The sequence below is a fragment of the Phyllobates terribilis genome, unplaced genomic scaffold (genome assembly GCF_046119375.1).
Source record: "Phyllobates terribilis strain yellow unplaced genomic scaffold, ASM4611937v1 Scaffold_4__5_contigs__length_816908805, whole genome shotgun sequence".
Taxonomy (NCBI): domain Eukaryota; kingdom Metazoa; phylum Chordata; class Amphibia; order Anura; family Dendrobatidae; genus Phyllobates; species Phyllobates terribilis.
This window is the reverse complement of record NW_027362764.1, coordinates 723,242,436-723,259,061: the sequence shown is the minus strand read 5'-3', so window position 1 is coordinate 723,259,061 and position 16,626 is coordinate 723,242,436. Positions and strand designations below refer to the sequence as shown.

At 47.0% G+C, this 16,626-nt stretch overlaps 1 protein-coding gene across 1 annotated transcript in view; it reads left to right on the top strand.

Moving 5' to 3' along the window:
- ANGPT1 (angiopoietin 1) overlaps positions 1-16,626 on the top strand; it is a 490,004-nt gene that overhangs the window by 456,900 nt on the left and 16,478 nt on the right. The window contains exon 8 of the mRNA XM_073679768.1: positions 2,722-2,852. Within this exon, the coding sequence (XP_073535869.1) occupies positions 2,722-2,852 (131 nt within the window). The remainder of the gene's footprint in view (positions 1-2,721; positions 2,853-16,626) is intronic.

The following is a 16,626-nucleotide window of genomic DNA, read 5'->3' as shown; positions in this document are numbered from 1 at the left end:
TATGTGCACTTCTCTACAGATCGTGTACAATGGGTAATTATCAATACAACTTGTAACACAATGGATATATTGGTGCACTCAGTTGGAGGGGATCCGTATATTGTGTACATGGGGACTGCACTGTGGTTCTGGGAGAACATTGGTCTCCGAATACTAGATACATGGACCGCATCTCAGTAGATGTAGTATCCTTGCTGCCTCCAGTAAAGTGTTTATATTGTAATTACTGCTTGTGTAGCGCTCGGTGACATGCTATTTATTATGCTTGGTGCATGCAGTCATGTGGTTGACAGATGAAGCTGACTCCATACTGGAGGATTGTGCCTTTCTGCACACGATTCTGAGAACACCCTTCAGTCAGCGCCACGAAAGCTGTTTGTTTTGTCTCGGGTGAAAAATGAGTGTTGCTAAACCCTCAATACACAACATGGTCGCAGAAACACACATTAATCGTCACGTTGTATCTTTATACATATCCAAAAGGTCAATGCACCCGGCAGGCAATGTGGGGAGAGCTAAAAAGCTGAGTTACCCTATTGTGCAAAATATGTAGACGGCTTTTTGCTCTGTGCAATTACATTAATCACAAAAACTATATATAATTAATTGAAAATAGAAAGGAAAGATAGTGGATACAGCAAGAAGTAACTTGGCCATTAGCAAGAGCTTAGGATAGACGGGCAGACTTTTTTATGCAATTTTTTTTATTATTATTATATTTGTAATGCAATTATCGTATTACTGTTATTTTAATTTTACATCATTATTTTATGGATCAGATTAGTTTCCTATTATTTGATTACTGTTAGATCATTATCTTTACGTTTTCTTTTTGAAATGTTTGCAAGTTAGAAATAATAAGAACATTTAATATTAAAATCTTAAAGCCAGACGTGAGTTTTTCCTAAACCTGAATTTTTCTCTTGTCGCCACTAGCCTACAGTTCTGATACTATTCATACTGTTTTCATATACAGTTGTGTTAAATGTCATTTTCTCATTTTTCTGGCTCTGTACTAGAATCATGGCTTCCACTATTACAGAATCCATAACACGGTCTCTGTGCAACTCAGAGTAACAGATCCCAAATACTTATGATGAGGCGGGTTTCTATTTTCTTTGAACTGGTTAAAACAATGCAGCAGATGAGATTATAAAAAGGCAAAAAAAGGAAAATAGGAAGCATTGGGCTAATCTGTCCTTCATCATCAGTTCCTGCTCTTATTTAGCCTTTCCAAGAGGCAAGAGGACATCAGTCTGCTCCAATGGTCTTATGCTCTTTTCTCAGGTGTGTGCTATAGGATATGACCCTATGGTACAGTATGTACATAGTTATTATCAATTGCTCCCACTTAGGAAATATCCACAGGTCCAACTATTGACAGTAAATGTTAAATTGTTTTTTTAAGCACAAAGATGTTCCATTTCATCTACCAAATGTCACCAAATATAATATGTATTGTTCTGAAGATCTTAGAATCATAGGCTAAATCTGTATCAATGGTGATAATCCACAAATCAAGTGGTCATGTTTGTCTACTCTGTTACTGGTTGAAAATAGAATTGGTTGTTACAAATCATTGGTTTTATGATAGATAGACAGATAGATAGATAGATAGATAGATAGATAGATAGATAGATAGATAATAGATAGATAGATATGGGATAGATGGAGAGTGAGATAGATCAGATTAGTATTATTTGTGCTTAGCACATATGCAATATTCATTCCAACCATATCCTTCTCCGCCCTGATCCCTGTGTCTGTTATTATCTGCCTCGCTGACGCCATCTTGACTGCACTGTAGCCAAAACTGATCGCAGCGCCTCTGCCCGGGCTGATGGCACGAGGCACTCAGAGCCGCTGAGGTCATTGATTGGATGCAGCACTGTGGATATGATATCAGCGCTGCAGACAATTACAGACAACAGAAGCATGGCGGAGAGTCAACTTTGGACCCAGGGAGGGTGAGTAAAGCCCTGTTTGTTTTTTTAAGAAAGATCCATCCCTAAACTATTTATTATGGTCATGTTGCTCTCTGAAAGATAATGCCATCCAAATCTTTACTTACACAATCTGTTGCTGCAAATGAGACTTAAGTGCTTTGGGAGTGTCAAAGCATTTCCCAAACCTCTGCCTCCCTGGCTCTATTCCATGCCCAAGGAATACCAAAACCCTCAAGCAGCACCAACTCCCATCAAAAACCTCCAAATACAGACACCTTTAGCATAAACATTTCCCGACAGAGTATCACAAAATTATTATTTTTTTTCTAAAACAGGTTAGCTGACATCACTCATCTAAAGACATGTTCTGCCAAGAGGAATAGGAAGAAAGGACCGATTTGTACATTTATGTCAGGAAATACACTAATATTTTGCTATAGGAAAATGGGATAGGAATGGTAATAATCATGAGTAAAGTCTCCATTTTTCAACTGCACTGGGTTTTATAAATGAGGCCTGGGTGATTTATATAATTCCTATATTTTCCTTATTTAATTACCGACAGGTTAAGCAAGTCGAAAACTAAATTACAAGGTCCATTTCTATTAACACAAGCTATTGTTATGTATTATTTGTGCGGCGTTCTTGCTGTAATGCCAGGATTATATGTCCGGTATGCTCATTTATTTTACCAAGAGTCATAATTAGGGTAAAAACCCATTATTCTCTAATTATGCAGCAAATAGGTTATCTTTTGTCTTCTGGTCTGTTCTAGATTATACTTGAAAGGTCACAGCGGAACTGCAGGAAAACAAAGCAGCCTGATCTTACATGGGGCGGACTTCAGTACAAAGGATGCAGATAACGACAATTGTATGTGCAAGTGTGCGCTGATGCTAACCGGAGGTGAGTAGAGTATAAAACGGAAGGAATTTCTGTCTAAAAGAAAACTCTGATGAAAACTAGTTCCCTATGTGTATTCTGATCTGTAGTCGTGATGTCAGATTCCACTTCTGTTCCTTGCAGGTTCCTAGGTAATAAAATATCAGGGTCATTGCATAGCAATATATCAATTATGTAATGGCTGACAATCACAAGCCTAGCCCTTTGTATTCTGCTGTGATCACTGGATCTCCTATAGGCTTCTTCCTGTAGGCGGATGCAGTGCTTGTGACACGCATGCTGCTGTATAAGGCACAGCCTACAGCCTTTCCTGAGCCTTAGACCTACATCTTGGCTCTCTATCATCCTGTTCTTATTAAGAGTAATATTTAGAACTAGAAATTAAACTAAATGTGATCTAACTATAACTATCTACAGTATGTCGTAAAGAAATGCAACAACACAACAGGGTCTTATCCATGTTAAAAAGTTGATAACTAAAGGTAGAAATGCTCACCTTATGTGGTTATTTATGTTTGGTTGTCCTGAAGAAGGAGTCTGGGGACTCTGAAATGCTTTGACAATAAATCTACTAATATATTTCATCCATATTTCTGTTGTATTCCGTAGAGCGCAGAAACACTTCCAATCCTGCTACTTTTATCTACAGTATGTCATGCCTCTGTAAACCACCAGGGGACATGGTTTCTTGTATATTCTGATCTGTAATCATGATATTAGATTTTACTTCTGTGCCTCATTGCTAAAATATCAGGCAGAATTCACTTGGGTCATTGCATGTCAACAATTTAATAAAAGTAATGGCTCACAATGACAAGTGTCACACTGTGTATTCTGCTGTGGTCACTGGATCTCCTACAAGGTTCTTCCTGTAGTTTACATCCTCATTGCAGGGTGCAGTGCTTGTGACATGGATGCTGCTGCAAAAGGCACAGCCCACAGCCTTCCCGAAGCCTTAAAAATATCAAAGAAAATAATAAAAGAAAATAAATAAAAGAAAATAAATTAAGCGGAGAGGTATCATATTAAATTAGGTTCCCAGCAAAAAAGGTCGCCTTGTCGTTGGCTTTTGGGCACAAATGAATTGACTAACTTATATATTCATTTTAACTTATTTTCTAGAGCAGCAATGCAATTCCAATTTCATATATTCCAAGTTAGCATTAGAGATGAGCGTTGTTCGACTCGAACTGTTCGCCAATCTCAAATTCGAGCTGTTTTGGGCGGTGTTCGAGCCATTCGGCGAACACGAACGATTTGAGAAAAATTCGGCTGTTCGAGGTTATGTTCGATAACTGTTCGTGCACCAAAATCATAACTGGATTTTTTCTCAGTAATGATGAAAATTAATGTTAATACGCAGTTTGAGTGTACAGCGGGGTGGGGGGAGGGGCAGGGGATGGATCTCTGCAGGAATAATGAAGATCTCCATTTTTTTTTCTCTTTCCCGCATTTACAGTGGGGAGGTGCAATCTGTCAGCCTATCAGCAGCGCACACACGGAGCGAAGTGCTTTTTTTCACACAAGCAAGGGCATGTGTCATTGGCAGTGTATGTCACATGTTCTTGCCCTATAAGACCAAGCCATTTTCCCCGTCGCCACCATTTTCTCACTGCTGCAGCTGCGTGTTAGACGGCACCGCTGTTGCTGTGTGCGCTATACCTTGTTAATTTCAAGCCAATTTTCGCACAAATCTACAGATAGCTTTGGAGTAGGGAATAGTTGTGATTGCAGTCCTTTTAAGGACTAGGTTACAGCATTTCCTATGACTTTTATCAGGCAGGTCTGTGCTCTTAAATAGATAGATTGTGGTAGTAAAGACTAATTGTAATTGCAGTCCTTTTCAGGACTAGGTTACATCAGTTCCTATCAGTTTTTGCCAGGCAGGTCTGTGCCAGTGCTGTGCAAGTTTTTTTCACAGCATTTGGCTGAATCTAGCAAAGCTAATCCTTTTTGGCCTATTGCAGAGTGTGTTAGTCAGTGGAGTAGCCTATCTGTGTTGCAAGATATACCACCTGTGTATAGAATACCAATTTTTTTACTGCACCTAGTGAAGTAAAATCTTTTGGGCATAGCATCATTCTATTAGTCCATCTATACTGACCTCCATCAGGTTGCAAATTGAATATAATTTTTTTCTGCATCTAGCTCTGAAAAAATATTTGGGCTTCTAGCAGTGTGTGGGACTTGTTCTATTAGTCCATCTATACTGACCTCCATCAGGTTGCAAACTGAATATAATTTTTTTCTGCATCTAGCTCTGAAAAAATATTTGGGCTTCTAGCAGTGTGTGGGACTTGTTCCATTAGTCCATCTATACTGACCTCCATCAGGTTGCAAACTGAATATAATTTTTTTCTGCATCTAGCTCTGAAAAAATATTTGGCCTTCTAGCAGTGTGTGGGACTTGTTCTATTAGTCCATCTATACTGACCTCCATCAGGTTGCAAACTGAATATCATTTTTTCTGCATCTAGCTCTGAAAAAATATTTGGCCTTCTAGCAGTGTGTGGGACTTTCTCTATTAGTCCATCTATACTGACCTCCATCAGGTTGCAAATTAAAAATAATTTTTATCTGCATCTACCTCTGAAAAAACATTTGGGCTTCTAGCTGTGTGTGGGACTTGTTCTATTAGTCCATCTATACTGACCTCCATCAGGTTGCAAACTGAATATAATTTTTTTCTGCATCTAGCTCTGAAAAAATATTTGGCCTTCTAGCAGTGTGTGGGACTTTCTCTATTAGTCCATCTATACTGACCTCCATCAGGTTGCAAATTAAAAATAATTTTTATCTGCATCTAGCTCTGAAAAAATATTTGGCCTTCTAGCAGTGTGTGGGACTTTCTCTATTAGTCCATCTATACTGACCTCAATCAGGTTGCAAATTAAAAATAATTTTTTGTCTGCATCTAGCTCTGAAAAAATATTTGGCCTTCTAGCAGTGTGTGGGACTTTCTCTATTAATCCATCTATAATGACCTCCATCAGGTTGCAAATTAAAAATAATTTTTTGTCTGCATCTAGCTCTGAAAAAATATTTGGCCTTCTAGCAGTGTGTGGGACTTTCTCTATTAGTCCATCTATACTGACCTCCATCAGGCTGCAAATTAAAAATAATTTTTATCTGCATCTACCTCTGAAAAAATATTTGGCCTTCTAGCTGTGTGTGGGATTTGTTCTATTAGTCCATCTATACTGACCTCCATCAGGTTGCAAACTGAATATAATTTTTTTCTGCATCTAGCTCTGAAAAAATATTTGGCCTTCTAGCAGTGTGTGGGACTTTCTCTATTAGTCCATCTATACTGACCTCCATCAGGTTGCAAACTGAATAGATTTTTTTTCTGCATCTACCTCTGAAAAAATATTGGGCTTCTAGCTGTGTGTTGGACTTGTTCTATTAATCCATCTATACTGACCTCCATCAGGTTGCAAACTGAATATGATTTTTTTCTGCATCTACCTCTGAAAAAATATTTGGGCTTCTAGCTGTGTGTGGGACTTGTTCTATTAGTCCATCTATACTGACCTCCATCAGGTTGCAAACTGAATATAATTTTTTTCTGCATCTAGCTCTGAAAAAATATTTGGCCTTCTAGCAGTGTGTGGGACTTTCTCTTTTAGTCCATCTATACTGACCTCCATCAGGTTGCAAACTGAATATAATTTTTTTCTGCATCTACATCTGAAAAAATATTTGGGCTTCTAGCTGTGTGTAGGACTTGTTCTATTAGTCCATCTATACTGACCTCCATCAGGTTGCAAACTGAATACAATTTTTTTCTGCATCTACCTCTAAAAAAATATTTGGGCTTCTAGCTGTGTGTGGGACTTGTTCTATTAGTCCATCTATACTGACCTCCATTAGGTTGCAAATTGAATATAATTTTTTTCTGCATCTAACCCAGCCAATAGTTTTGGCCTAATACCACAGTTTGGCCACTCAGCTCTGCTCAGTTCCCATCCATTGTTTTTTTGTGCAAACAACTCCAGAGTTGTGAATTAGTTAGCCACCAAAATGAGTGGAAAAAAGCCTGCTGCTGGTGGAAAGGGGAATAGGCGTGTTGGGAAGAGGAAAAAAGGTTGTGTCCGTGGGGTAGGTGTTAAAGCAACAGTAACATCTGCAGAAGAAAGACCATCTTCCAGCCAAACTAAAATGTCTACTTCTTTTAGCGGACAATGTGATAAGATCTGTTTCTTACGGCCACGCCAATCGCTACAAATTCCAGATGAGGCACAAAAACAGCAGGTGCTTCAACGGATATCAAGTGCTCCTTTAAGTGGGCTCTCCTCCACATCAACTTCAACATCACAAATACTCCAGTCCTCAAAGGTGTCACCCCAATCACACTTGCTTCCTCACAGCTCCCAAATCTCCAGCTGCCCGTCTGAGTATGAGGTAGAACAGATGGTTGAGTCTGCAGAGCTGTTTACTCATACTATAGCCTGGGAATCAGAGGTCGACTCCAGCGCTTCTGTGAATCCAGACGAGGAAATGATCTGCACTGATGCCCAGAATCTTTATGAGTCGGATCCAGGACCAGACGCAGAAGGTTCTGACCATAATGTAGACCCTCATTCCCAAACTGTAACTCCTGTTGGTGGAGACAATGAGGAAGACGATGATGAGACTCAAATACCTGATTGGAGCGACAACTTTAGTTTTTTGTCAGGGCAGTAACAGGTTGGCTCTGAGGACGACGGGTGTGATAACGCACAGGGTGATGATGATGAGGTTGGAGATCCCACTTACTGTCAACCCACAGTCAGCCAAGAGATGAGGTCAGCAGAGGAGGTGGAGGAAGATGCTAGTGACGACGAGGTCAGGTTGCGCCTTCCTGGACAGAGACGTAGTACTGGAAGCACGTCAACAACTGCATCCTCAAACACAACTCTGCCTCTCACCACAAGTCGTGGTGGCTCTTCAGGTCGCATGGGTGCTAAGCCTTGCATAGCCTGGGCATTTTTTCAGATCGATAAAGATGACCCAACTCGTGTTATCTGTAACATTTGTCAGCAAAAGCTAAGTAGAGGCCAAAAAATACATAGTTTGAGTACTTCATGCATGAACCGGCACATGGACATGAAGCATAAGTTGCAGTGGGAAGCTCAGTGTGCTACAATGCGGCCTAGCCGGCCGGGCCAACCACCGTCTGCCATATCTTGTGCATCCGCGGCCTCTTCATCCTCTGTGACTGGGGGGACAGCAGTCACACCTGTTTTGGGGCGCAGACCCGCCACCTCTTTACCCGCAACAGCCAGCGTGATTGGCAGGTCATCATTTTCTTTGGAGGTGGTAACACCAACTGGTGTTGAGCGCTGTCCGACATCGATAGCACCACCTTTGGATCAAGGCAACCTAACATGTCCGCCTGCATCTTCCTCACAGACCGGCAGTTTGCCGGGGACACCCTTATCAACCCCGTCTAAGCACAATAGCCAGCCCTCGGTCCCTCAGATGTGGACAAGTAAAAGACCATTTCCTCCTAGCCATGAGAAAGCTAAGAGGTTGAATTTCACCATCTGCAAGCTCTTGGCTACAGAAATGCTGCCTTTCCGCCTGGTGGACACAGAGGATTTTCGAGACCTTATGTCCGTCGCAGAGCCCCAGTACCAGATGCCCAGTCGGCACTACTTCTCAAAGAAAGGTGTGCCTGCGCTCCACCAGCATGTCGCACACAACATCACCGCTTCTTTGAGAAACTCTGTGTGTGACAGGGTGCATTTCACCACAGACACTTGGACGAGTAGGCATGGACAGGGGCGTTACATGTCGCTGACTGGGCACTGGGTAACTATGGTGACAGCAGGACAAGGGGCTGCTGTCCAAGTCTTGCCGTCCCCACGAGTTGTGCGTCAATCCTCTTTATGTCAAAGTTCCTCCACTGCTTCTGCCTCCTCAACCTCCTCTCGGTCTTCCACCTGCACCCAAAGCCTGTCTGGTCATGCCACAAGCTTTCTAACTGCGCAGAAGGGATCCTGCACACCTCCTTACTATGCTGGCAGTAGGGCTCAACGTCATCAGGCGGTTTTTACTTTGAAATGTCTGGGAAATGTGAGTCACACAGCTGAGGAGTTGTGGTCAGCTCTGGAGAACCAATTTCATGAATGGTTGTCTCCACTGGACCTGAAACCAGGGAAGGCCGTGTGCAACAATGCTGCAAACCTGGGTGCGGCCCTTCGCCGGGGCAATGTCACACACGTGCCTTGTATGGCTCACGTGTTGAACCTGGTTGTCCAGCAATTTTTAGCCCACTATCCCAGACTAGATGGCCTTCTGCAGAGGGCCCCGGTCGCTGTGTGCTCACTTCCGCCGTTCGCATCCCGCAGCTCAGCGACTTACATCTCTACAGAAGTCGTTGGGCCTGCCACTTCACCGGCTAAAATGCGATGTGCCTACCCGGTGGAATTCAACTCTGCACATGTTGCAGCGACTGTGGCAGCACCGACAAGCCCTGGTGCAATACGTTCTGACGTATAGCCTGGGCCAACGAGATCCAGAGGTGGGGCAAATCACGCTGGAGGAGTGGTCTCAGATCAGGGACCTATGCACCCTTCTGCACAGTTTTGAAATGGCGACGAAGATGTTTAGTGCTGACGATGCCATTATCAGCATGACTATTCCGGTGATTTACATGCTGGAGCACATGTTAAACAGAATTCGGAGTCAGGTGGTGGCACAAGAGGAGGTGGAGGAAGTAGAGGAGGAGGAGTTGTATGCGGAAGGGCTAACATCTGCAAGGTCCAGACGGTCGGCAGCACCAAGGCGGCAGGCATGTGAGGGTGGGGGAGATGGTTTTACCAGGGCGCATGGTAGCAGCCAAACTAGTGAGGAAGGTGCAGGAGCCCAGGAAGAAGTGCAGGACGAACTGATGGAAGACTCATCAGATGAGGGAGACCTTGATCACATTTCTGTTGTGCGAGGTTGGGGGGAGAGGACAGAGGAAGGAAGCATGATTGTTACCTCGCCACCAACACAACAGGGACTTGGTGCTCCTGGATGCGCAACACACATGAGTGCCTTCTTGCTGCACTACCTGCAACATGACCCTCGAATTGTGAGAATTAGAAATAATCCTGACTACTGGGTTGCCACACTGTTAGATCCCCGGTACAAAAGTAAATTTGCAGAAATTATTCCTGCCATAGAAAGGGATGCACGCATGCAGGAGTATCAGCAGAGACTGTTGCAGAATCTTACATGTGCTTTTCCACAAAACACCAGTGGTGCACGTAGTGAATCTCACAGTTCCAACTTGCAACCGTGGGACCGTCAAGTGTTCAGCACTCAAACCGTAACAGAACCACAGTATCTGCTGGTAACATCAATTTTGCGGAATCATTTCACCACTTTTTTAGCCCATCCTTTGCAAGGCCACAGGAGACAAGAAGTCTGACACATAGTTGACGCACCCCTTGGCCTGTGTCGCACAGCGTTGCGCATGCAGGAGCTTACCCGGAGCCGGATCTGTTGAGGGTTGTAGTCTCGTGGCGGTGACCCGGTCCGTGCCCAGGGAGTCAGACTAAGTGGCGTTGTATTAGCGGTAGATGTTGGACGACTACGCCACCCGTTGAATGCAGCGAAGGAGCTGCCGCTGCAGGGCAGACCGCTGAGGCCGGTGGTAGGATTGTGCAGCGTGATAGTATCACCCCCAACGGGAGGGGTATGGCCTCAGGGCAGCCGACGTGGATGATGGGGGTAGCAGGAATCACTCAGAGACGATGCGGTGTAGTTCAGGGTCTTTACTGGTGATAAAGATAGACCCTCCCGGAGTACTGGCTAGCGATCGGGGCCTGGTCAGTCCTTGAGCAGATGGGATCTCCCCTGGCCAGGCGGAGTTGTAGGCCTCCCAAACTGACTGTACTCTTCTGGCTACCTTGCTAGAGGCGGGTATAAGTAGCCCACGTCCCTGAGTGTACCGTGTGGTGCTCACCCGTATGGCCGGTGACTCAGGGCCTTCTAGTAGCTTCCGCTCCACGACGGCGGTGCTGGTCCCACGCGTGTGACCGTGCCTTCGGGTTTCTTGGCCGGAGGACCTGAAATCCCCTGCCGGTCGGTTTCTGCTGCTGGGTAGGAGTTAGTCCCCACAGCCTCGGACTCCGGGTCCGGTGATAGCTTCCCAGTCAGGGCGAGCTCTGCAGCTGCCAGCCCCTGACTCCTTATAGCACTGCTCCCACAGAGCTCCTGATGTTCTTTTCCTATATCTGCTTCTCTTCTCTGTCTCTACTTCTTCTCTACACACTAACCCTGCCTCAGCCCTAGGTTTATATAGGGGAAGTTCTTCCCCTCCCAGGACTGGGCAGGAGGTGTGGCATGCATAGGATCCCTGACCAAGAGACCTCCCACCTGCTCTCAGACATAACATTGCTGTTACTGTGGAAACCAGACCTCTGGGGTGCCACATTCCCCCCTAGTGAAATTTAGTACTCCAGGACTAAACATATTTTTAGAAAAACATAACAAGGTATAAACAATAGTAATACAATAAGAAAAACACATAAAGATGGTTACGGCGTGTCCGCAACCGGGTGCAGTTTTGAAGAAAAGCAAGGTGTCCATTTCACCAAAACAGGGAGACGTAACCAGGTAGGGGTCTGTCCTGCCCCGAGTCCTTAACAGTCTTTAGTCCATTCCTAGGTTACGCTCCAACCAATTGTACAAGGATTCCCGGTAAATCCACCAAGGACTCCTAAAAATAACTAGAAACACATTATTTACAAGTAACAGACAGGTGACCACAAATAAAACAATTTAAACACTTCAAATCCTCCAACGTGCGGGTAACTGGCCTCTAGTGGCCCTAGTGGACCTACGGAGCTGACTGTCTGGCCCTGAACTACAGGGTGTAGGAGCTGTCAAGGGTAAACTGGGCAGCTGTCTACGGGCTCTTTGGCTCACTAGGGGTACGGCAGGCTCACTATGAGCAGAGGGTTGATCCTCCTGTTCTGCTTGTGTGGAGTCTGCTGCCTCCTGGACCGGCTGCTCTTCCAGCTCTACCTGTTGCTCCGTAGGCACTTGGGATGCTGGTTGGAGGAACGTGAGGATGGGTACCACAACTGCACCATTGACTTGAGTCCAGGACCGAGGGAAGTCTCCGAGCACAGTACTAACCATATCTTCCCTTTCCTCTACGGGTCGAGGGTCTTCTTGCTCTCCTTCTGGGTTCCGTAGCTGTTCGGGACACTTCTTCAGGTGATCCCGGGATACAATGGCTGTGGTTTCCCCTCCGTCTTTACTGATGGTACAAACCTTTGGGTTATCGTGGCTTGAGGGCAGTACGGTGTACGGGTCCTTCTCCCACTGGTCGTCCAACTTGTGGAGCCGTCTCTTCCTCTTCAAGACCTGCTCTCCGGGTACCAGGGGAACAGCGGGAGCATACTGGTTGTAAGTTTTCTCTTGTCTTTCCCTAGCGAGACAGAGACTTCGCTCCACGCTCTCCTGTACTTTCCGGTACTGCTGCTGCCTCTCTGTGTCCCAGTCTTCTTCCGGTGAAGTGTCCTCGGGTGTCAGGACTCCCATCTCCAGGTCAACAGGTAGCTTACCAGGCCTTGCCCTCATTAGGTAAGCCGGGGTACAGTTGGTGGAACCTACAGGGATGTAGTTGTATAGGTCCACCAGGTCGGGCAGCTTCTCAGGCCAAAGACTGCGTTCTTCCAGGGGCAACGTTTTCAGAAGATCCATTACCACCTGGTTCATTTTCTCACAAAGTCCATTAGTTTGCGGATGATAGGGTGTCGTCCTTATCTTCCGGCAGCCATACAGATTGCAGAATTCCTGGAAGACCTCCGCTTCAAAGGCAGGTCCCTGGTCCGTCAGCACTTGGTCCGGGTACCCGTGTGGACGGCAGAAGTGCTGCTGGAAGGCTCTAGCTGCTGTTTGAGCTGTTAAGTCCTTAACGGGGACGACAACCAAGAACCGGGAGTAATGATCCACAATGGTTAACGCGTAGACGTAGCCACTTCTGCTTGGGGTCAGTTTTACATGATCCAAGGCTACCAGTTCCAACGGCTGCTTGGTGACGATGGACTGAAGGGGGGTCTTCTGGCTGGCACGGTCCTTCCTTCTTAGGTTGCACGGGCCACAGTCTCTGCACCACCTCTCGATGGTTCCCCTCATGCCTACCCAGTGGAACCGCCCGCGCAGCAGGAACTCCAGCTTCTTCCATCCGAAGTGTCCAGCCCCGTCGTGGTATGCCTCCATCACCATGGCTGCGTCTCTTCGTGGCACCACTACTTGCCAGATTAGTTCATGCGTCCGGGAGTTAACCATTCTGCGGCACAACTTCCCCTTGTAAAGGAACAGTCGACTCTTCTCAGCCCACAGTTGTTTGGCTTCCTCCGGAGCGTCTGGGTCAAGGCGAGCCTCTGGCCGAGTCAGCATCTCCTTCACCAGTCGGACGGCAGGGTCACTGTCTTGCGTTTCCTCCCAGTTGTAGTGAGGCAAGGGGTTAAACGTAGCGGCTTGCTTACTCCTTACCCGATGGGAATACTGGATAGTCCCATGACGGTGGAACGCGGGGAGTTCGACTTCTTCCAGTCCCTCTGGATCTTCTCCTACGTCCGGTAGGTTTGGCATCCTGGACAGGGCGTCCGCGTTGGTATTGGAGCGTCCTGCCCGGTATTTGATTGTGAACTCGTAGTTGGACAGACGGGCCATCCATCTCTGCTCTAAGGCACCGAGTCTTGTCGTGTCCAGGTGTGTCAACGGGTTGTTATCCGTGTACACGGTGAACCGGGAAGAAGCGAGGTAGTGCTTAAAGCGTTCGGTGACTGCCCACACCACTGCCAGGAACTCTAGCTTAAATGAGCTGTAATTCTCAGGGTTTCTTTCGGTGGGTCGCAGTTTTCGACTGGCGTAAGCGATTACTCGTTCTTTCCCCTGCTGGATCTGGGACAGTACGGCTCCTAGCCCGATGTTACTTGCGTCGGTGTAGAGGATAAAGGGCTGGCTGTAATCAGGGTACGCCAGGATTTCATCCCCCGTGAGGGCCATCTTCAGCTGGCGGAAGGACTCTTCTTCTAACTTCTCCCATTTGAAGGGCGGCTTCTGGTTCTTGGCCTTCCGGGACTGGCCTATCAGGAGGTCCTGCATAGGAGCTGCCTTTTTGGTGAAACCGGGGATGAATCTGCGGTAATAGCCTACCAACCCGAGGAACTGCCGCACTTCCTTTACACTGGAGGGACTTGGCCATTCCTTAATTGCGGTGATCTTATCAGGGTCGGGAGCCACTCCGTCAGCGCTCACCACGTGTCCCAGGTACTGCACCTTTGGTTTTAGGAGGTGACACTTGGAGGGTTTTACCTTTAGGCCGTAGTTTGCCAGAGCTTCGAACACTTCCGCCAGGTGTTTCAGGTGGTCCTCATAAGTCTTGGAATATACGATGACATCGTCCAGGTACAACAGGACCGTCTCGAAGTTTTTGTGGCCCAGACAGCACTCCATTAATCGTTGAAAGGTTCCTGGTGCGTTACAGAGTCCGAACGGCATGCAGGTAAACTCGCTAAGTCCCATCGGGGTGGTGAATGCGGTCTTCTCCCGGTCCGCCTCTGCCACAGGAACCTGCCAGTACCCGCTAGTGAGATCCAAGGTAGAGAAGAAGTTAGCAGATCTTAAAGCAGCCAAAGACTCCTCTATCCTTGGTAAGGGGTACGCATCCTTGTGTGTGATATGGTTGATTTTCCGGTAATCTACACACATCCTCATGGTGTTGTCTTTCTTTTTGACTAAGACTAGAGGAGCTGCCCAGGGGCTACAGCTATCCCTGATCACCCCAGCCTCCTTCATGTCCCTAAGCATCCCCTTGGCGTGTTGGTAGTGTGCAGGGGGTACGGGTCGATACCTCTCTTTTATGGGAAGATGGTCTCCCGTGGGGATGTGGTGTTCTACCCCCTTTACTCGCCCGAAGTCTAACGGGTGTTTACTAAACACTCTCTCATACTCTTGAACCACCCGATAGACTCCCTGTCTCTGGTGTGAGGGAGTGGAGTCAGTACCCAAATGTAGTTGCTGACACCAGTCCTCCATTGTTTCCTTAGAGCCGTTACCTTCCTCCGGGGAAGATGGAGGCAAGGGTTCCACGGACTGTATGGAATTTTGATTGATGGTATACAATTTGGCTAGCGTGGCATACCGGGGCAGGTACACTTCCCTCTTCCCGATATTTATTATGCGAACGGGCACCCTCCCATGGCGTACATTGACCACCCCCCGTGCTGTCAAAATGGTGGGCCTACTGTCTGAGTAAACTGGTTCTACCATTGCCTGGTAATCTCTACCTCTCAGACCAATAGCTGCCCGGCACCAAATCATCATTTCACTTTTTGGGGGCGTGGCAATAGGAAAAGGGTCACACATTCTTACGCTACCAATCTCACCACCGGAGAGTTCTATCTGTTGCCGTCGCATCAGTGCCCGGATCTCTTTCTGGAGCACTCGCTGCTGGCCGGAGCTGGCGTTCTTGGCAACCTGCTGTAAAAGGAAAATCACCTCTGCAAGACAATTTTCAATTACATTAGTTCCTAGAGTTATCTTTGGGTGACTCTCGTGCTTGTCAATGTCTACAATGATCAGTCCCTGTGCCGCCAATTCGACTCTACCGATTTTAATGGTCACCTCTTTAAATCCAATCTGTGGCACGGGCTGACCATTGCTGGCGATGATACTCAAGTCGTCGTCAGGGTAGCGGGTGATATCCGAGTCATTCCAGTACTGCTTGAAGAGCACGTACGGGATAGTGGTAACCTGTGACCCGGTGTCCAGTAGGGCACTCATGGGGATGCCATCCAGTACCACAGGCAAGACTGGACGTCCTCCCACATATTTGTCGCGCCAGTTCGATGGGCCTGATGATCTTTTTCCTGGGGTTTGGCCCTCTACCCCAGGTTGTGCCAGTTTAAAGGACAGTACCTTGCCATATGTCCGGGTTGATTGCAGCGGCGGCAGATGGGTTGTCCGTCCTCGTTGTATCGGTCGCTGGGTCTTCCTCTGGCCGGTGGGGTCCTCCTTGGTCGACGCCACGGGATGTCCTCCGGTCCGGATGCCAGCTGGATCTTCCCTGGAGTGGAAACCTGTAAAGACTGCACAGTTCGGGTTAGCGCGGCAACGCTTTTAGCTAGCTCTTGGACCTGATGGTGCAGGTCTGGAGCCGGGTCATTGTTCAAAGCCTGCGCATCAGCTCCCACAGGCCCTGCCAACAAGGGTGCCGCCTCCTGGTGGTAAGTGGTAGTGGGGCATCTGTGGGTCACAACGCCACCTGGTGCCGGTTCTCGGAGCACCCGGATGGCTCTGTCCTTGAACTGTGCAAATCCCAGATGAGGGTCCTGTAAGGCCATTGCCCGCAACTGGGTTCGGTGGGCATTGCAATATAAACCCTCTATAAATTGTTCAGTCAACAGCCTGTCCTCGTCTCCCACGCCGTCAGGGTCGGTCTGCTTAATGGCTCTCAGGGCCTCTTGTAGGTTCAGGGCATAGTCCCTTATACTCTCGTGTGCTCGCTGCTTGCACCCGTAGAATCTAAGCTTGATCTCGGCTGAGGTGCGGGTATCAAAGGTGTCCCTCAGCCGGGTTAGTATCCCTGCAACAGTCCTCCCCCCAGGTGGCCAGGACTTTACCTCCCTTTGGGCTGCCCCGGTTAATTGGGCCACCAGGATGCTCACTTTTTGCTCTTCTGTGAGGGGATACACCTGGAAGAGGCTATCCAGCTTTTCTCTAAAGTCATGCAGGGTATGTGACTCCCCTGAGTACTGGGGTAGCCAGGCCGCTCCCGGGATAT